This window comes from Mirounga angustirostris, unplaced genomic scaffold (assembly GCF_029215605.1).
Source record: "Mirounga angustirostris isolate CCGP_5_RB_7025 unplaced genomic scaffold, mMirAng1.0.hap1 SCAF_10, whole genome shotgun sequence".
In the NCBI taxonomy this organism is placed as follows: domain Eukaryota; kingdom Metazoa; phylum Chordata; class Mammalia; order Carnivora; family Phocidae; genus Mirounga; species Mirounga angustirostris.
This window is the reverse complement of record NW_026991718.1, coordinates 115,504,394-115,526,735: the sequence shown is the minus strand read 5'-3', so window position 1 is coordinate 115,526,735 and position 22,342 is coordinate 115,504,394. Positions and strand designations below refer to the sequence as shown.

Here is a 22,342-nt window from a genome sequence, read left to right as displayed (position 1 = left end):
CAGTTCCCCTAGACAGAAAGACCTAGAGCATTGACCAGATACCTCATTCATTTCTCTAACCCTAGAACAATGAATTCTCAAGCAATTCTCCACCAGTACATGCCTGATGGCAAACCATAGACACTTATAACTTCCCAAACTACAATGGCTATAACCTTATGACTCTTCTACTCAAGAAAACAGAGAACACAAGTACATGAAAGCTAAACTACTGTCGGTATTACACTAAAATGGACCTGATTAGTTTTAAAATAAATCATTTGCAAAAACTATTATAGGCATTACTCTAAAACATACCTGGTTAATTTACAAGTAAATCATTTGTAAGCATTCAGTATTTTAGTGACAAATAATTTCCTATTCATTTTATAACTGACAACATATCAAGACTCCATGGGTTAGAATCACTGATCTAAACCACGCAGCAAAGTGTCCCATTTCTAAAGGGTACACAGTTTTAAAAAAAAGCAAAAAGCAAAAACTGAATAAGTCTGTACTTCTATTAGGTCTTCTCTCTTATTTATTCTGTGGTTCATGTAGAATATTCACAAATGAGAGAGCTTAGAATAGTCTGACACTTAGATGGCACTACACATTTGTTGACTACAACGAATGAAAGGACTACAGCGCATTTTCTAAAAGCTGTGAATGACCTGTAACCTGTGAATGACCAAATAGGTTGGGCCCAGATTTAGAGAATAATCTGAGCTCTCTGAACTTCTAAGGACATCTACACTAATAATTTTATTTTACAACATAAACAAATGGCCTGCCCAAGTAGAAGAATTTCAACAGTATTCTCCTCTGGCTTCTAAATAATCAGAGCAAATAGCCAGAGCACTAATTCTTCCTATTTCAAACTCAAGGTAATCTGACCTCTACCACTGCTATAACATCTTAGAAAAATGGGCAAGTACTTAGTTAGTTGCAGTGGTTTCAAAATTATTCCCCAGAAGATCCTCTGTGTAACTTGAAGAAGCAAAAGAAGACATAAAATCTTACAGAAATTGTATGTGTGTCTTTTGGAAAGAACTTAAACCGCCCCCCCAAATGTGTAAACTTTAAAACAGGCACTGGAGGGGGCGCCTGGGTAGGTCAGTTGGCTAAGCATCTGCCTTTGGCTCAGGTCATGATCTCAGGGTCCTGAGGTCAAGCCCCACGTGAGACTCCCTGCTCAGCGGAAGTCTGCTTCTCTCCCCCACTCCTTGCTCGTGCTCTCTCTCTCTCAAATGAATAAATTTTAAAATCTTAAAATAGGGGTGCCTGGGTGGCTCAGTCGGTTAAGCGTCTGCCTTCGGCTCAGGTCACGATCTCAGGGTCCTGGGATCGAGCCCCGAGTTGGGCTCCCTGCTCCTCGGGGAGCCTGCTTCTCCCTCTCCCTCTGCCTGCTGCACTCCGTGCTTGCGTGTGCGCGCTCTGTCAAATAAATGAATAAATCTTTTTAAAAAATAATAAAATAAAATAATAAATAAATAAATAAATAAAACAGGCACTGGATTTAGCCTCTACCTAGTCTCCTCACTCCTCTTATCTGCACAGCATATTTCTTGGTGATGTAGGAACAATTCATTCCCAATTTCAAGCGATGTCTAACATAACACCACCCTCAAGACAATATAATTTAAGAGCTTAGTCTTCTGAATTATAAGGAACATGGCTGTCATCTAGAGCTCTCCACACCAAAACAGACAACCAGGTTCTGAGATTAAATTTCCACCTCATTTGAACATCAAGTCCATTTCTCCCACATGACAGAAAAGTAGGTTGGGAGGAGAGGAGTGCAACCCCTGACAGAAGGCTCAGCAAGAAAAGGGAAATCATTTACACCCAAGAAAAGGCCACATGGCTAAGGCACAACACTCTAGACCCAGTGGGACAAAAGACCAACCTAAAGGCACCATGGAGGAGCCAGGAGTGAATATTTGAATACTTTCAGTTTACTATTTTCAAAATGCTGCTCTGCTATACCACTTATGTTAACCACATGGCATGTGGTCAAGGACAACCCCCCACCCGCCCGCCAAACAGGCATCTGGGTGGCTCAGTTACACATCCAACTCTTGATCTTGGGGTCATGAGTTCAAGCCCCACATTGGGCTCCACACTGAACGTGAGACCTACTTAAGAAAAAGGGGGGGGGGAGGCACCCGACTAGTCAGTCAGTTAAGCGTCTGACTCTTGATCTCAGCTCAGGTCTTGATCTCAGGGTCATGAGTTCAAGCCCCACGTTGGGCTCCATTCTGGGCATGGAGCCTACATAAAAAAAAATAATAATAAAGGGCGCCTGGGTGGCTCAGTTGGATAAGCGTCTGCCTTCGGCCCAGGTCACAATCCCAGGGTCCTGGAATCAAACCCCACGTCAGACTCTCTGCTCAGTGGGGAGCCTGCTTCTCCCTCTGCCTGTGCTCTATGTCAGATAAATAAACAAACTCTTTAAAAATAAATAAATAAATAAAAGTATGCAATTCTGACGACATATACTCATTATGGTGTCAGTCTTATAAATGGTCTTTTAAAAACAAAACCCTTTAGGGGCACCTGGGTGGCTCAGTGGTTGGGCGACTGCCTTCAGCTCAGGTCATGATCCAGGGTCCTGGGATCAAACCCCATATCGGGCTCCCTGCTCAGCAGGAAGCCTGCTTCTCCCTCTCCCACTCCCCCTGCTTGTGTTCCCTCTCTCACTGTGTCTCTCTCTGTCAAATAAATAAATAAAATCTTTAAAAAAAAATTTAAATGTCTTTCACCTTTTTAACAAAGTCAAATTTTCTATTTATAATTTAAAGTACTCCGAATATTTGGAATCTGCCCTTCAAGAAGAAAAGTAAAGACTTTCAAATCGTATATTCATTGTTAAATATATAAATTCGACTTAAAATTAGTACAACACAAAGGAGAATATAAATGTACAGATTTCGTGACAGCTAAAATTAAATAAAGTCACAAGTATGTAGTGTCAAAATACAGAATCATCAAATATTCAATTGACTACCTTCTCACCAATGAAGTAACATAATAGGAAACGTGTTACACCTTTGCTTATGTTGTTCCCTCTGCTGGAATACCCAGACCCCATCTATCACTCATGGGACAGTACTATTCATCCATCAAGATTCAGCTTAAAAACTGTTGGACACGGGGCACCTGGGTGGCTCAGTCGTTAAGCGTCTGCCTTCGGCTCAGGTCGTGATCCCGGGGTCCTGGGATCGAGCCCCATGTCAGGCTCCCTGCTCTGCGGGAAGTCTGCTTCTCCCTCTCCCTCTCCCCCTGCTTGTGTTCCCTCTCGCTGTGTCTCTGTCAAATAAATAAATACAATCTTTAAAAAAAAAAAAAAAAAACTGTTGAACACTACATCTGAAATTAATGATGTACTATGTATTGGCTAATTGAATTTAAGTTAAAAAAAAAAAAAGATTTAGCTTAAATGTCATGCATGGCTCCTAAGTTAGAATGGTCTTCCAGTAGCCATTAAGTCTTACTGATCTTGTATCAATGATACTACTTATTTTAGCACAGAGCCTGGTACTTAGCAGGTTCATAAGGTATTTCAACTGAGTAAAAAAAAATGTGCAATCGAAGCTTGTTAGCAAAATCTCATTTAACCTTTACTATTTCCCCAAGATTCTCACTAAAAGAAAGTCTCAGCATATTCTTCTCCAGGGAACAATAGGCAACCCACAAATCTCCTCAAGCTTCATTCTTCCTCTGGGCTCATACGTACATAAGAAGTTTTATTTTGAGAATTACAGAGCCCATACTCTCCACACACTGGAAAGGGAGAAGGTTACAGATGACCCATATTTACCAAAGGAACACTTCCCAGGTCTAGAACCATGTCATCAATAGAATCTCATTAGATTTGATTCCACAGCTCATTTCTGGCTAAATTTTCCAAAAGGCTATGTCTTCCCCTCATTATGTCTGCCGTAGTCCAGAAGAAGGCTACCCTGCAAGCCCTTAGGCCATCACAAACATCTAGGAAATGCCAAAATTCACCTACACTTAATTCCTTTCTCCCTTATTCTACTCTTTTCAATTCATGATAAGTCAAACACTGCAAAATAAAGAAATTTTTAAAGATGAATGTTGATCAAGAACTTTGGGGTATGAGCTATCAGTGGAAAACACTTTGGCTTTCATGAAAAATTTTAAAGGGTGGCTTATAAAATAATTAATGTGATTTTTTAAATATGGTAAAATACATATGTAATAATATTGATTATATGCATATTATGATCATAACTATGTTTTCTAAATACTGAAGGAAATTAATTAATTTCGGTGTTATAAATTACAATAAATAAAAGTAAAAGACAAATGGAAAGACCAAGAGAAAATAAAGTACAATTTATATAAAAGACAAAGGATCAATATCCATAATGTACAAAGAAAACCTTATTGTGCAAATAATAAAAACAACCCAATAAGAAGTGAGCAAAGAAAATTCACAGAAAAATAGATAAAAATATACAATAAACACATGAAAAATGTTCAATCTCATTTAAAAAAACCACAGAACTTAAAAAATGAAGTCTTGTTTCCAATGTTAACACAAATTTGAGAAAATTTAAAAGATGAATAATATCCATAGATGGCAAGGATGTAAGGGAAAATATACTCTACCATACTCTTAGTCAAAATATTAAGTGGAATGGTCTTTTTGGAGGGTAATTTGTTGATGCAATTTAAAATGTGCATTCTCTTAAATCCAGCAATACTCAAAGAAAGTTATCCCAAAGGGCTATTCACCAAGTGGTCAAAAATATATATTCAAGGAATACCACTGCATCATTGAAACACTGATTGCTCAGAAACACTCTAAATGTCCATCAAAAGGGAAATGGTTAAATATATGATGGAACATTCTTACAAGACCCTAATATTCAATCATTAAAAAGAATGAAACAAGGGGCGCCTGGGTGGCTCAGCTGGTTAAGCCACTGCCTTCGGCTCAGGTCATGATCCCAGGGTCCTGGGATCGAGTCCTGCATCGGGCTCCTTCCTTAGCAGGGAGCCTGGTTCTCCCTCTCCCTCTGCCTGCTGCTCCCCCTGCTTGTGCTCTCTCTGTGTCAAATATATAAATAAAATCTTAAAAAAAAAAAAAAAAAAAGAAACAAGTGTACTGACAAAGATAGATCTCCAGAAGACTACAAAAGCAAGAGAACAATAAGGCTAGAATTAAACCAATTACATTTAAATCTTAATTGCTTCCCTACCTATGGTAAACATATAGAAAAGGATCTGGAAAAATAACAAACAAATAAAAGAGGTTTACCCAAGGGAAAAGGAGCAAGATAGAAGACACTTCTCACTTTAACTCCTGAAGCCTCTATATAGACATTTTTATGATCAGTATTTTTATAGTACTTTTTAAAAAGGAAAATAAAAAATACACATACACACAAAAAAAGTGGCTTAGATGTTCTTCACTGTAAAAGGCAAAGATCAAGATTTATTCATGGTCAGCACCATCCTGGACTCTGAACATTTACCACAAATATAACATTATCGAAATGTTACATCCAAGTAGCTATTAATGCAACAAGCAATCACTACTTAAAAGAAAAAATCCCTCTGTGTAGTCATGAATGTGTACAACTTCCTAGGCTGCCTATTACCATAACATTTTCTCTTTCAGTCATGTTAGAAAAGCTCATAGTCGAACATCCCTTTTGCATACAACCATTATAAACTACAAAAAAATATTAAAAAACAAATATGAAAAGGCACTAAAGAGTAACAAAAAGCCCGCAGAAACAAGAGTTGGATAATTGGAATAAGAGAACAGCACTAGATAAGTTTCCCATATTTTAAGGCTTTTCACCTAAAGGCAGGCTCCAGTCCGTAACACCAGGTAGCTAAAACTCAAGTAAAAAACTTAACTCTTACTGGTTGAAGATATAAAAGACAAAGTTCAGGGCAACTACAACAGCTAGAAAATGAGGGAGAAAGTCCTAAAAAGGAAAGCCACCAAAGGGTGGCCTCAATTTCTTCATATAAACTCTGCCTAAATTTCTGGCTGATCTTTGAATGTACAGTTTCAAGCAGCCCAACAAAAGTTAAAAGAATTGAGCAGAGATTTCAGCTGCTGCCCACTGCAGAGGAAAAAAATTTGGAATTTGAGTTAAGCCAAATTAATTGCCCTTTTGAACAAAGAAATCAGCATTCTTTGGAGGAACATAATATAATTCAAGCTTGACAACAGAGCAGACACCCTGTACAGGATGCAATACAAAATATTAGACATCTGAAGAAAAGGGAAAATGTGATCTGCAGAGGCAGGAGAAAAAAAAACTCAATCAATGGAGATTAACTTCAAGATAATCTAGATGTTGAACTTGGTAGACAGGGGCTTTAAAGCAACTATTAAAACTACACTCATAACGAATTTACAGACTCCAAGATCTCAGCAGAGAAGCTAGAGGAAATCGGGAACTCTGGAACTAAAAAAGCATCAGAAATGGAGTGCCTGGGTGGCTCAGTTGGTTAAGCGTCTGCCTTCAGCTTGGGTCATGATATCAGGGTCCTGGGATCGAGCCCTGCATTGGGCTCCCTGCTCAGCAGGGAGCCTGCTTCTCTCTCTCCCACTCCCACTCCTGGTCCCCATACTTGTGCTCGTTTTCTCTCTCTCTCTCTCTGTCAAATAAATAAAATCTTGAAAAAATTTTTTAAAATAAAAACCTAAATAAATAAATAAATAATAAAAACAAAAACATCAGAAATAAAAAATTCACTGGATGGGCTTAACAGCAGATTGGAATCGAGAGAAGAAAGAATTTGGAAAATAGAAATTATTTAATTTGAAAAAGAGGGGGAAGGAAAAGGGGGGGAAAAGAAAAGAAAAAGTCACTATGTCCCAGTGACCTGTGGCCCAGTATCAAAAGCTCTAACCTAATTCTAATGTGAATCACCAATAAAGGAAGACAGAAACAGAGAGAATGGGATAGAAAAAAAATATTCAGAGAAATAATGGTTGAAATTTGATAAAAAACATTAATTTTCAAATTCCAGCTCAGTGACTCTCAAATAGGTTAAAAAAAAATACATCACAGGGGTGCCTGGGTGGCTCAGCCACTGAGCATCTGCCTTCGGCTCAGGTCATGATCCCGGAGTCCTGGGATCAAGCCCTGCTTCTCCTCTCCCCCTACTTATGTTCCTGACTCTCTGTCAAATAAATAAATAAAATCTTTAAAAAAAAAAAAAATCATAGTCAAACTGCTAAAAAGCAATGATAAAGAGAAAAATCTTAAAAGCAACCAAAAGGGGGGCACCTGGGTGGCTCAGTTGTTAATTGGCTGCCTTCGGCTCAGGTCATGATCCCAGGGTCCTGGGATCAAGCCCCACATCGGGCTCCCTGCTCAGCGGGAAGCCTGCTTCTCCTTCTCCCACTCCCGCTATGTCTCTCTCTGTCAAATAAATAAATAAAATCTTTAAAAAAAAAAAAAAAGCAACCAAAAGGAAAACACATTGTACACAGAGAAACAATGATATGAATGATCACTAACTTCCCTTCAGAAACAGAGGCCAAAGGACCATGAACAACACCCTTACAGTGCTTAAAAAGAAAAACAAAACAAAAAAACTGTAAACCCCACATTGTATACCCAGTGGAAATATCCTTCAAGTTTCAAAGTTAAAGTCATTCAGAAAAACAAAAACCACGAGAATTTGTCACCAGGAAACCTGCACTACAAGAAAAACTACAGAAAAATTTTAAGGCTGGAAAGAAATATCAGGAAGGTATGAAGAAGTGGAAATGGTAAATATGTGCATAAATAAGCCTCTTTTGTCTTCTTCATCTTTATAATACATAGTTATTAAGAGCAAAAATTATTTTATAGCATATATAGATATATCATGAGACAGGTAGAGCATAAAAGGGGGAAAGATTAATAGACCACACATTTTATATAAAGTGGTTCAATATTAAAAGTAAACTGTGAAAGTTAAGGATACATATCATAATCCTTACAGTAACCTCTAAAACAAATGCTAAGAAGTACAGCTAATAGCTAATAGCTAAATTAAAATGAAATTTGAAAAAAAATTCAATTAACCTAAAAAACAAGAAAGGTGGAAAAGAACAAAACACAGGATAAACAGGAAACAAAAAGCAAAGTGGTAGATCTAAAAGCAACTGTATCAATAATTACATTTAATGTAAACAAACTACACATTGCAGTTAAAACCAAAACCCAAATAGGTATATACTATCTATAAAAGACACATCTATAAAAGACACACTTTGAATTTAAAGACATAGTTATGTTGAAAGAAAAGGATAGCAATAGATACACCATGCATACAGAAAGCAAAAGTATCTGTACTAGTATCAGATAAAGCAGACTTCAAGTCAAAGTCTATTACCAAAAATAGCATGATATCTCACATTATAAAGGGGACAATTCACCAAGAGGGCATAACAATTATAAATGTGTATGCTCCTAATAACAAAACTTCAAAATACATGAAGCAAAACTGACAGAATTCATTGGAGAAATAGACAAATCCACAATCATGGTTAGAGATTTTTAACATCCCTTCCTTGGAAACTGATAGAATTAGACAAAAAAACAAAATCAGTGGAGATATATGTCAGAAAAACACCATCAATCACCTTGACCTAACTGACAGATACAGAACAGATATATAATGGCAGAACACACATTTTTTTTTCCAAGTGTATATGGAGCATTCACCAAGACAGATCATATGCTGGGCCATAAAATTAAGTCCCAACAAATTTTAAAAGACTGAAATCCTATAAAGTATGCTCTCGGACCACAATGGAATTACATTACAAATCAGTAACAATAAAGTCTTTCTAAAAACCCCAAAACTTGGAAATGAAACAACACACTTCAAAGTTAACCCATTATCAACAAATAAATCACAATATATCTTAAATTGAACGAAACTGAAAATACAACACATCAAAATTTGCAGCATGTAGCTAAAGCAGTGCTTAATGGGAAATTTGTAATTTTAAATGCTAATATTAGAAAAGAAGATCTAAGGGGCGCCTGGGTGGCTCAGTTGGTTAAGCCACTGCCTTCGGCTCAGGTCATGATCCTGGAGTCCCGGGATCGAGTCCCGCGTCGGGCTCCCTGCTCGGCGGGGAGTCTGCTTCTCCCTCTGACCCTCCCCCTTCTCATGCTCTGTCTCTCTATCTCATTCTCTCTCTCAAATAAATAAATAAAATCTTTAAAAAAAAAAAAGAAGATCTAAAACTAATGACCTAAGTTTTTGTTTTTTTGTGGGTTTTTTTCCCAATGATCTAAGTTTCTAGAAAAATGTCAAGGAAGAAGATAAGATCTGAACAGAAATTTTTTAAAAAAGATAAGAAAACAACAGAAATCAATGGCATTTTAAAAAGACAGAGAAAATTAAAGTAAAACATTGGTTCTTTGAAACCATCAACAAAATTGATAAATCTATACTAATCAAAAGAGAGGGAACACAAATTAGCAATATCAAAAATGAAAAGGATATAGCATTAAAATGGTAAGAAAATATTAATAAGGTGAAAAAACATCATAGAAAAGTCCATTTTTTTTAATTCACCATCAAAGCAGAAGCAAAAGTATATATAGAAGACAATTAAGTTAACACTAAATAGGAACCTGTCACAGTAGAAATCTCTTGTAACTCAGCAAGAGGAGAAGCCGGTTCCGTCTTCATACTGTTTTCTCCCATTGACTTGCAGTTCAACTCCAAGCCTGCAGCCTCCAATCCATCACCAAAGGAGTGGCAAGTCAGTGTAGATGAGACCTGGTCAGCTTCCAAAGGAGATTTCAACTGACCTAGAAGAAAAAAAGAAAAGAAAAAAAAAAAGAAAGCCCAGGGAACATATACAGATATATAACCAACCAAAAGTCCCACAGCCGACTAAGATATCCAGGGACTTTTTAGAGGAAGCCATTCACCTCACAGCATACAAGAATACATTCACAGTTTCCAGCACATAACAGCCAGAGCTGTGAGCATCTCAAAGAAAAAGGCCAATAAGAGACCAAAGTAAACAGAGGATTTTCTGAAGTGCTGACAAAAAGGCAGAAGCACTAGAGCAAGATGGCACTAGAAACACAGAGAGAGGGACAGGATTCGTTAAGCACTATACCTCCAACCCAACATTCAGAAATATTTAAGTAAAACCAATCACAAACGTGTACAGTTTGTCTACTGAATCACCAGTGAAGAACGGTATAAGAAACCCTGCAAACCATTTACAAATTTAATTTCAACACTATCTAAAACTTGTGGAGGTAGTATACAATGATTTAGATTGGCTCTCACTAGACAGACAAGCTGGCAAGACAATTCTAGAACACACTCCGACTCACCTTCTTCAGATTCCTTGTTACTGGATGATGTGTTTTGCAGAGGATCAGTATTAACCGTATCAACCAAATCTGATACAACCAAGTCAGGATCTAGGATCTCATGTGTCCCATTAGTAGACAGCCTGGAGGACCGTCTCCTCGATAAATCTTTGTCAGTGTTTTCCGAATAGGTTTTTGACTTTTCCTGAGCTACAAACCATTAAGAGGGTTATGGTCAAGAACCCAATTAAGAAGAAATAACTCTGCTATTACAGATTTCTGGGCTGGTTACCTCTCTAAGGGCTTTAGAGAGACTTCTAGAATATTAGACCAGTGATAAAAGGAAATATCCTTCTTAATTTATAGTTTTAAATAAAGGCAGTCTCTCTTCCAGGATAGAATCATCCTTATTCATGGTCTGAAAAATATGTTTTAAGGTCATGCCCTAATCTTGACATCTAAGTTCTATTTTGGGGCTTCCCAACTTAAAAGTCTATGTACTAATTTTTAAAGTCAATAAGGTTTATAAAGCCTTAGAAAAATCACAAATCGTTTTTGGAGCCAAAGTACTTTTTTTAAATCAACAGCATTTTTAAAGTTTTACTCAACATATGAAATCCATCCCTTCCTAAGCCATTAAATTTCCAATGGAAATGTAGTTTATGGGTATAAAGATGACACCACTGAATCCAACATTATTATATAGTTTGTGCTTTGGGATTTATTCTTCTTTAAGCAAAACTCCTTCTTATCCAACCCAAACCATCCACATTAGCTCCTGTGACCAAAAACAGCATTAGAGCCTATATATACGGAGTAGGAAACAACATGAATACAGAGCAGATTAATCCAATCAACATCAAGTTCTAGACACACACATACACAAACCGGAGACTCACATGAATTTTTGTCAAGCCGGGGACGTTTTAACGGGACTTCACTTCCTTTTGATATTTTCCGCCTTCTCAATTCCAATGTTATTGGCTGCAAAGTTTGAGAGTTCGAATCCACAGCTACAGTGTATATAAAACGACACAAAAGAAGTTATGTAATTTCTTCATGCCCAATCCTGATTATATATAGATAACACACACACACACACACACACACATATATAATAAACAGACCCCCAAAGGGCTAACAAGAAAATAAAAGTGTAATAGGTGAGAAACCACTTCCTTAAATATGAGATGCTGACACCCTGTAGACTGACCTCCTTCATCTCTTTCTCTTTTTTTTAAAGATTTATTTAAGTAATCTCTACACCCAATGTGGGACACAAACTCACGACCACAACATCAAGAGTCACATGTTCTACCAACTGAGCCAAACAGGCACCCCTTCCTTCATCTCTTTTTTTGGTTTCTCCTATGACCCAGCTCTGCACACACTTCTTTTTTTTTTTTTTTTTAAGATTTTATTTATTTGACAGAGAGAGACACAGCCAGAGAGGGAACACAAGCAGGCGGAGTGGGAGAGGGAGAAGCAGGTTCCCCGCAAAGCAGGGAACCCGATGCGGGGCTTGATCCCAGGACCCTGGGATCATGACCTGAGCCGAAGGCAGACGCTCAACAACTGAGCCACCCAGGCGCCCCTCTGCATACATTTCTCTTCTAAATCCTCTCTTTTAAACAATGGGTGGCTCAGTCGGTTAAGTGTCTGCCTTTGGCTCAGGTCAGACTCAGGTCAATGTCTCAGAGTGCAGTCCTGGGATCCAGCCCTGCTTCAGGCTCCCTGCTCAGCGGGGAGTCTGTTTCTCCCCCTCCTTATCCTCCCCACCTCCCTTTTTTAAAAAAGATTTTATTTATTTATTTGAGAGAGCAAGGGAGAGAGTGAGCATGGGGCGGGGAATAGACAGAGAGGGAGAAGCAGGGAGCCCAATGCGGCGTTTAATCCAGGACCCGAGGATCATGACTTGAGCCAAAGGCAGACACTTAACTGACTGAGCCACCTATGCACCCTCAACATGACTACTATAAAATATGAAGGTGAAAGGGCAATAAAAAAAAAGTCATTTTTATCACCATCAAATCTCCTCATCAAAACTTGACTTATCCAATACTCAGGAAACCCACCATTCAGGCTAATTCCTAAGATGCGTACCTGGGACTATAGTTTGAATATTGTTTTCAATCTCTACTTGTTAAATTAGTTAGCTTGGCACTGGTCCTAGTTATGAGGGACCAAAAAGAATGTCAACATTTATAACCTCTTAAAAACAATTCCAGAAAAATCTCAGGAGACTGTGCTATTTGATAGTGTTCCAGGCAAGGCTGCTGATCCCAACAAATCCAGCTCTGACATAATTTAGCAGTGCAGACACTAAACTCTTGGATAGTATTCACTCTTTATTTTTAAACCCAACATTTAAGAAGCTCTCCCCAATCATGAAAGATGAGAATCCAAAAAACAGGCAGAAGAAAAAACAAAAGAAATGAAACTAGGAAGCTTGGGGGTAAGGCGGGGCTAAGGGGTCTGATGAAGGCTGAAAGGAGAGAGAAGGAGAAAGGGGGAAAGAGTTGGGGAGGTGGCCCGCAGAGGGCCGGGGGTTTGGGCAATGGGGAAGAAGACTCACTGAAGACCAGTAGCTTCAGATCGGCCATGTCGAAAGGCCCAACAAGAGACAGGGCAGAGCTCTGAGGAGGCAAACCTAATGAGTATGCTGAACTCCTCGGCTGTGTTCAATCTTCCCAATGTGCCAACGTTATTTTGCTCCAAGTGGTGAGAACTTGGAAATCATACACATTCCAAATTAAACACAAATACAAACAACCCTCCCTAAATAGCTCAGATCCTGTTCCAATCAAATCTGTAAACTTTAGAGAGCTCAACGCTGCACTGGGTCAATGAATTTTTTCCAAGCAATTTTTAAAGGAGATTTGAACTACATAGAAGATATTTGGTAAGCATTCTTCACTTTGATACCACATACAAACCAGGGCTGACTACACAAAACATTAGTGTTTTACAGTTAAGAATCATCCGGGAAGGCTGTTAACAATTCCAGAGATTCTGACTGGGGAGAAATGCCTCAGGCAAACCTGGAAAACACCATTTCTCTATTAAATCAATCCTATCTGGTATGAAACTTACACTTAACAAAATGAAAGCAATAAACTGAATGCCTCCCCACCTTTTTTTAATCTGAGTGAAGTCATATGGCTTCATGGGGCAGTCAGCAAAGTTGAGTACAACTAACCCAGTACGTACTTTCCAGAGGGTACAAGCCAGAGCATGAACAGCTAAAGGGGAATCTGTTTCAGAGCACTCAATTCCCATATATATGCTTTCCTAAGCTGAGATGAGGACACATCAGACTTCCACCAGTTCTCATTTTCCACCTCTTCTTGCATAAGTGCCCTTCTTCCACTTACATAAAAAAGCCTGCCTAATGCTCATCCTATATCTTAACATGGTACACTGCCCAGAGGTTTAAAACCTCCAGACCTTCTCAGTTGGAGTTCCTCATTTGAACAGAGAACGCAGAGGTAATTTTCTCAATTCTCCCAAGTATGGTTTACAACTAGTACTATTCTCAATGCATGGAAGAGACGTCAATGCACTATGGATGCCTTAGGCAGTTGGGGTTTAATTCTCTCCCAGAATCCTAAGGAGAAAGCCAGTGAATTTAGGCCACTGCTGTCAGACAGAAATATAACGAGAGCCACAAATGCAAGCCACACGTGTAATTTTCAATTTTTTAGTTTAAAAAAAAAAGTAAATTTAATTTTAAGAATATATTTTAACCCAATACATCCAAAAACATCATTTTGACATGTAATCAACATTAAAAATTGAGATATTTTACGGGGTTCTTTTGTACCTAGTATTTCAATTCCAGAGTATACTTTACACTCACAGCACATCTCAATTCAGACCACCCACATTTCAAGTACTCAACAGCCACATGTGGCTAGTGGCTACCATACTGGACAGTGCAGGTCTAGGCCATAAAGAGGCCTACGGGCAATTCCAGCATGCTCAGCTTTTGAGGGCTAAACTCAGTTACAACCATTAAAGGAGGAGATGGCTTAATTCATCTGGGAAGAAATCAATCTATATCTAATTTCCTATCTAAAAGTTAGAACTCAGATGTGAGAAAGCTGTCTACTGGGAATGAATACTAATATTTATTTGAAGTAAATTAAGGCAGACTTTTTTCCACAGAAATTAAGTCTGATGTACCTGCCTGGATTGATAGGACTCACTTTGCATTCCACATCATGCAGGACCAATGAATGAGCTAACTCTGTAGTTCTGCAGTTTTAATGAAAATCTATTTAATGATTTTCAAATCAAAAAGTATTTAAAATATAAATATGTCATTTGCAGCTGTTTAAACTTGTGAGAAAAAATAGCTATCACTCTAAAATGTACTAAAGGATTCTGTTTTTCAATATTCATGTAGGAAATATACAAGCAAGAATGTGTGAAGACCACTGCCAGATTATCCTAGCCAGCATTCAGACTAGAGATCCTATGGGTTCCTCATGCCACTGAACTGATCTAGAGAAGGAGTGTTTGATCTAGGAAGAAATTCAGGATATGTTTTATTCTTGGATATTCCTGAAGAATTCTAAATTTCAACTTTTTAAAATAACTATACATTCTTCCCTAAACCTGTACGCTTTAACCCTAACTCTTACCAATTAGTTATCTCAGTTTTTTACTTAGACTGTGAAAATGTCCAACCCATAATCACTCTCCAGAGAGCTCAACTTCAAAATGCACCCATGCCTTCCTAGGTCCAGTGGTCTTTGATCCAGGCTCTGTCAGACACCCACATCTAATTACTTCTTTCCTCTTTCATGTCTCTCAGGAAAACTATTATTTCCTCATCCCAGGTTCTATTAAGCTTACTTAAACTGAGATCATTTGAATAGGCACAGGCAAAAGGCCTCAGCTTATTAGTTTTTACCATATAAGCTGAAGCATCTAGTGTACAGTTATGTACCACCCCAGAAGCTTAGTCAAGGACATGTTTTACAACTTACATTCATCTGGATACATGCCTCCCTTAAAATTCATAACTTATTTTCAGATCACAGGATGATTCAAAGTCAGTCATAAAAATGAACTGAAGTATGGAAGTGATAAAGAATCACCAAGAGCCACAGAAGAACACTCTGGCATTGCCCAATGCAGACCCCACTTGGGAAACTCACCAGTAGGAGCTATGGAAGGGGGCCTGCCTCGTTTTCTTTTTGGCTCCCTCAAGTTTTCTTGTGGACTCTTCACAATGTCATTTTCAGGTTTTTTATCCACTTGAGCATCTCCAGAATACTCTCTGTCATTTTCTGAAATGTTCTCCTTATCTTCCTTCTCGTTCTTGGGAAGGCTCTTCTCTGACACCTTCCCCTTCTCAGAACAAATTAACTTTCCTTCTTTATCAGGCTGCTTGGGTCGCTTTTCTGTCTTCAAGGCTTTGTCCTCTTTGTCTTTCTTCACATTGACAGTGGCTTTTCTTTGCTCTTTAAACTTCTCTCGTTTATCAGGAGATGATGGAAGACTTTTGTGATCTGTTTCTTTAGGCCTAGCATTACCCACAATATTCTAAAATGAGCAAAATAGCGATGAAACACACTTTGTGATTACTTGCAAATATAAAATCAGATGGTTTTTTGCAAACATATGAAGATAAACAAATTAAAACAGGATATATGCTTTATCACATAATGGAAAGAACCACTGAAAATATCCATCCATACTCTGAGGCTTGAGAATGAATCCTAAATTTAAAAAAGGCAACAGTCATGTTCAATTCCTTCTGACACAGAGTGATCTCCCCTATTTTGATTATTAATAAGTCACTAGATAATTAAAGGGACAGACAAATACCCCAGGAACTTCTTCTGCAAAGCAATCTTTCTGACAGAGGTGTTCTAAGAAAATGCTGGGACCACGACCCGAGCCAAAGGCAGACACTTAATGACTGAGCCACCCAGGCACCCCTCATTTTTATTTTCTTTGTGCTTTTCTATAGTGTTCAAATTTTCTACAGCTCATGTATTGTTTTTATAACTTCAAAAAAAGTTAATGTTCCTAATATATAAATTATCAAAACATTTAGAGCAGTATGATCACACAGAAAAAACTTCAATCTATTCTAATAATATATGAAAAGAGCTTTAAAAATTGTCTATGACAGATATTTTTAAGAAGTTAAGCTTTGGAGGTACGTGACCATCCATCCACTGTCATGGCCGGGCCAGGGGCTGCTTTCCATCACTTGGGCACCTTGTCGAGGGCTGGGGCCTGAGGCTTGGCCTCCTACAGGACGCAGGGCGCCCAGTTTCCAGATGCCTATAGGAAGGAGCTCTTTGACAAGGCCAACAAACACCACTTCTTACACAGCCTGGTCCTATTACGGGTGTCCTGTTGTAGAAAGCTCCTCAGGGCCGGGTTACTACTAGCCTCTAGAACCATCTTATTCTGCACCAGCTTTTACTACCAGGTTGAGTGCAGACCCAGTTTCCAGACTTTGGCCCCTGTGGGAGGGAGCCTGCTAATCTTGGGCTGGCTTGCCATGGTTATTTGAGCTTCCTTGTATTTAAGGTACTTTCTGGGTACTTTTTTAAGAGCTGGAGCAGGAAGGGGATTAAAAGAGAAAGGCAAATTTAAAAAATAATTTAAAAAAAAAAGAAGTTAAGCTTTGTATGTAGCCATTATGGAACCCTAGATCCTTAGGGCTGAAGAGACCTGAGAAGTCGTTTATGCAAATGCAATGCTCTCTTGGAAAAAAAAAAACAAACAAGCAGGAACTGTGGGCCTATGCCTGACCACCCACCAGGTCTGAGATGAGGTGAGACACTCAGGGATAGCTGGGAATTGGGAACTGAAGCACCCACAAATCCACACTGGGTAAGGTGCTCATCTCCAACCCAAAGCATCACAAGTGCTATCAATCAATTTATTCAGTACAGCAGAGTAAACAGTTGAATGTTTGTTATCTGGAGCCCCGGACTTCCACTTGGGGAATTCTAGATACAATCTTGACAATTCTGAGTAAGTTCTTATCTACACAGTCCTCTATCTGTATTAACTCATTCCACAAACTCATCATAAAAATTGCCAAATTTAAGGCCAAAATAACATTTTACTTATTTTTTTAATTTTAAGTAAACTACACTACATGTGGGGCTCAAACTCACAACCCTGTGATCCAGAGTCACATGCTCTACTGACTGAGCCAGTCAGGAACCCCACAAAATAACATTTTAGAGTACTGTATAGCAGCTCCTTAGATGCCTGAGGGTCAAATGATCACAGAGAAAACATCTTCAGGGCTAAACCTTTATAACTGTTTCAAGTGTCTTTAAAGGAAAACCAGCAAAAGGGAAAAACATTCTTAATGCGACCTTTAAAGATATCATGAGACATAACCCTCTGAAATTGCTAAATATATGTATGTACAGAAGAATTTACTAAAATTTGTGATAAGTAGAGGCATTTGATAAGAAAAGACACAACAGGTTCCAGCATCACCAAATACTGTCACATCAACAACTACTCAAAAAGTTAACAAGTAGTAACAACCAGAAGTTTTAAAACATCAATACCCAAATCCTGACCTTGCTTTCCCAACTATTTCATTAAGGCATAAACATGAAAAAGACTAAAGGGGAAAAATGTATGAAAAGAGTAGGCAACATTTCTAGATGGCCCATATTTCCTATATCAAAACTCCTGTGTCATACTCAAGCAAATACATGCATGGTGCCTGGAACAACAGGAAACAAAATTTTCAAACAAGGCATATCTAGCACAAGCAATTGCCAAATTCATGCCAAACTATAGTTCTGAAACCACCAAGTCATGGTCGTGAGCTGAAGGACAAAGTTAGATGAGGAGAAAATACACTCTAGGTTTCCTCAAGCATTAGCAAGTTCCCTATGATGAATAACAGTTCTAAGGACAGGGCACAGGGATAGAGAAAAAAAGAATAATAACCAGACAGTTTTGAGAAAAGATGAGGAAAACAGATAACAGGAAATGGCAGAGAGACAAATATTAACAATTTCTGAAAACTTGTGTATTGCTTTCTAGTGAAATTGTGTCAGGTGAAGGAAATAAAGACTTTGCCATCATAAACAAATGTAACGTCTTTATTTGAGAAACAGAACTACAATGTTAGCATTATTCATACCAGAAAGCACAAAACCACATTTCTCACCTGATCTTTGGAAAAAGCTTTGACATGAATATGTTTGACAGTCTGAACTACTCCATCATAAAATTTCACAGTGTAAGTACCTAAAATTTAAGAAGATATCATGATTTAACTTACAGTTTCATGAAAGCAACAAAACTTTTCAAAGCATAAACACAAAGGAGCTCCAACCACAATAATAAATGTATGAGAATTACAATATTAAGAAACACATGCAGTCTTATTTATGTTCAAGATAATAAGCAGTATGCATGCCTTCATTTCTTAGTCAAGAATTACATAGTAGGTTTTCTCTTTATTTATACAGATCAAAATCCATCTGCTTTTTGATGGAAAAAAAGAATTGCATTGAATTTAGGCCAAGAACAAAGAGCAATAAAACAATTAAGAATGTGACAAAAATGCAGTTTTATTTATTGCTTGGTGAATTATTAATTTTTATCAATCTTTATTTTCTGGGCTTAAGAGTAATAATATCTTTTAAACTTTAAAAGAAACATGACTGCTTACTAAAGGTATCATGTTTTTAGAGGTCACATTCATCTCATAATCCATATGAATAACCTTCATGTAACCACATCTAAACAGACTTGGCCAAAACACTAAATGGTGCCTGCTACCTTACCAGTTTTATTCCATCAGAAAAAGAAATCTAACAAAAATCACTCTGCTGTAAGACTGAAGCTGAAAATCCAAATAATCTTCATCCCAAATAAGGCATCCAACTACAAAAGTTCTCCTTAGTTGCACTCAAACCAACTATTTCAAACTTTTGCATCTTAGAACCCACCTGGCCCCTCACCCACCTTTGTTTTTCTTTTTGGTCCCAGGGATTAAAAAAAAAAAAAAATCACAGTTAATCTTGTCAAGATTACCAGTGAATTACTGGTAACCACATAACAGTTTACTACAGGTAAACATGGTAAGTTTTCAGGATCAATTTGCCACCAAACAGGGAAGGAAAAAAAAAATCCCTGGGAGTAAAAGAATGCGACAAGGAAGCCAAAGACCTTCTGGCTAGTTACAGCTTTCTTCATACACTCTCTACCCTCCCCAAACCACCCCACCTCTCCTCCAGTCCTAAATAGGCCCCTGTCAATGGCTAGCCACCTCTAATGAAAGCCTCACTCTGTAGTGTTCAAAGTCCAATGCAATCTTAGCCCAATTATTTTCCAAACTTTGTTTCTCATTACCAATATACAACTTAAAGTGATGAGCTAATTGCCACCCAATGAAACTGCCTTGTGACATTTCCGCCTCCACATCTTTATCAAAGTATTTTCCTGCCTAGAATGTCCTACTCATTGACCCTTAAGCACTCAGCTCAAATGACCACAATAGTTCTGTAAAAGCTTCCTGACTTCCTAGCTAGAAAGATTTTTCCCTACTCTGAACTTCTCTAAGACTCATTTTGGCACCTTGCCTGCAGGGCCTCAGATTAGATCTACCTTCATATAGAAGGCAGATACCAAATCAGAGGCAGGCTCCCCAAGGCCAGGGACCACATCTCACACCAATTTCTCTCTCACACAGCATCTGGTTCACTGTAGACCAGGGATTCTCGAAGTACGGTGCCCAGACCAGCAGCATCAACAACTCCTGGTGACTTTTAGAAATGTAAGTTACCAGCACCACTCCCCATATACTAAATCAGAACCTCAGAGTGCAACACAAAAATAACTGCATGTTTTAACAAGTGTTTCAGGTGATTCTGGTGTATTGCCACAGACAATTAGTAATTACCTACTGAACTTTACTCCTGGTATTACAAAATAAAGTTGATTATCTGTCACAAGTATCACCGACACAGAACAAAGTGGCTAGCAAACTAGATACAAGGATATATAGTTATGCTTGGTTGGTTAAAACAAGCAATAAGACGTGAGGCTATGATAAGGGATTCTACATAAGGCAGCTCAGCAATGACTGATGAATTCTTACAACAAAGGCCTGGGATCCTGTCTTCCTGCCTCTATTTGGCAAGCAAAGAAGCAATGATAAGCAATGCTATGGAACTCTAAACATACCCTTTACAAGCAACCATGACGTGGTTCTGGCCAGCCTGCAGATGGGGTCATTAAGAACCCAACTCTCATGAAATCTTAAATATCAAGTGTGCCAACAAGACACCCAAGCCTATACCTCTTCAACTATCTTACCAAGAAAGAAAGTTAGTATCAACTATATCAAAATGAAAACTGTCCATTTTTACAGACATTTCAAACATCCAGAAGGACATTTTCAGCTATCTGAGGTCAATTTGGAAGCTTACTCCTGATGGCAGGCTCAAAATGGAGGCCTTAAATGAAGGGGTGTGCCCTGAGTTCGAAAAAGAGCTAAAAGAGAGCTAAGCAGACCTGGGAGTAGAACCTAAGCCTCTCTGCTGACCTCTGACCAATTCTTCTTCCACCACCCCAAACTGCCTATTCCTCAAGTCCCTCAGCCTAAAGTCCAAACCAGAGACCCAAAGCATCAACGGCCATTCTAAAATGACCCACGCTACGGCCAAAGGTACTCAGGAATCACTGTCCTTAGACAGCAATATCCTGGCCCTGACCCTTTTTACTTCCAAAGAACTATAAAGGATCATCTTAAAACATTCTCCCTTGATCGTGTACACAGCCTAACTTGGGCTTCAATAAATCAGAAGGAAAAAAACAACATATCCCATGGACAATGATGGCCTAGGCCCACTTCTGGAAAAAGGCCCCAAATCTACTTTAATGGTTCCTGTACAACTAAAAGAATGTCTTCCCGGGGCGCCTGGGTGGCTCAGCTGGTTAAGCATCTGCCTGAGACTCAGGTCATGATCCTGTAGTCTGCTTCTCCCTCTCCCTTTGCCCCTCCCCCAGCTCATAGGTGTGTTTGTGTGTGTGCGTGCGCTCACGCATGTGTGTGTGTGTGTGTATGTGTGTCAAATAAAAAAATAAAATCTTTTTTTAAAAAATTAAAAATAAAAATAAATGTTTTCTCATGGAATCCTCCTGGGGGTGGCTGACAATAGAGCTTTCCCATGGCCACAGACAACATCTAACAAGTAACATGTAAATGACAGAAAAATAAGTGCATCCTTAACACAAAGGCCCCCTGCCTCAGGCTCCCTTCAGAAGCCCCTGTCCTTACACATGCCAGGTGAAACAAAGCTTCCTGGTCTTGCCCCTCTGGGGGTTAAGAACTCAGTGTATCAGACAACCTTATAGCAGTCAGTAGGTGCAGAAGCGATGTAAGGAAAAAAAAAAACCCAGAGATGCATAGAAAGCTGATCTTCTGTAGGACCAAGGAAATAGGGAAGCACAGGTGACTCTGGATAGATATCTGTTGTTCTTGAAATCTACCATAACTGTGACTCAAGGGCCCTTTCTCTATCCCACTCATCTCCAAGAGTCAAAGAATTCCAGAATGCCATGAATAGGAGACTCAAAGTTTTCAAACATGGATTCTCAATGTCTTGAGGTTCCTGTACATGTGCCTCAGGGGTTGAGCAGAGAGATATGCACATGTTTGCAGGTATACCTTCCCCTCCCCCATTTTTTCTTCTTAGCAATTTTACCAATGGGCTTAGGTTCTGTAGCTAACAACTTCTAAAAATGCTTATCTATTCTAATTCCTTCTTCGAGTTCTAACTGCTCAAACGAGTCCAGAGAACAGGTAGTGAACTGCCAGTAATCACAGAGCAGGGACTGGGACCAGATCCTGACCCCCACTCGGGGCTTTCAAGACACCACCAGGCTCCAGAAAGTACTGACCATCTACACCCATCATCCCATCAGGCGTGTATGCACACACACCCGATGAACACCCACTCCTGACAACTCCTGCCATTTTAGGAAAACTGTACTAGAGAGGCAGCCTG

The 22,342-nt window shown here is 38.8% G+C and overlaps 1 protein-coding gene and 1 pseudogene across 6 annotated transcripts in view; one reads left to right on the top strand and one right to left on the bottom strand.

Annotated features, from left to right (window-relative positions):
* The window catches only part of PHF20 (PHD finger protein 20), a 144,328-nt gene that overhangs the window by 55,260 nt on the left and 66,726 nt on the right, over positions 1–22,342 (bottom strand). For 4 of the 6 annotated variants that reach the window (XM_045885700.3, XM_064573101.1, XM_064573100.1 and 1 more), the window contains exons 5-9: positions 18,493–18,572; positions 15,485–15,872; positions 11,219–11,332; positions 10,341–10,529; positions 9,621–9,800 (exon numbers count right to left, since the gene is read on the bottom strand). In XM_045885700.3, coding sequence (XP_045741656.1) covers positions 9,621–9,800; positions 10,341–10,529; positions 11,219–11,332; positions 15,485–15,872; positions 18,493–18,572 — 951 coding nt within the window. The remainder of the gene's footprint in view (positions 1–9,620; positions 9,801–10,340; positions 10,530–11,218; positions 11,333–15,484; positions 15,873–18,492; positions 18,573–22,342) is intronic. The other 2 variants (XM_045885702.3, XM_064573102.1) reach the window with 2 other exon arrangements.
* Positions 16,519–16,857, top strand: LOC123851737 (transmembrane protein 256-like; annotated as a pseudogene).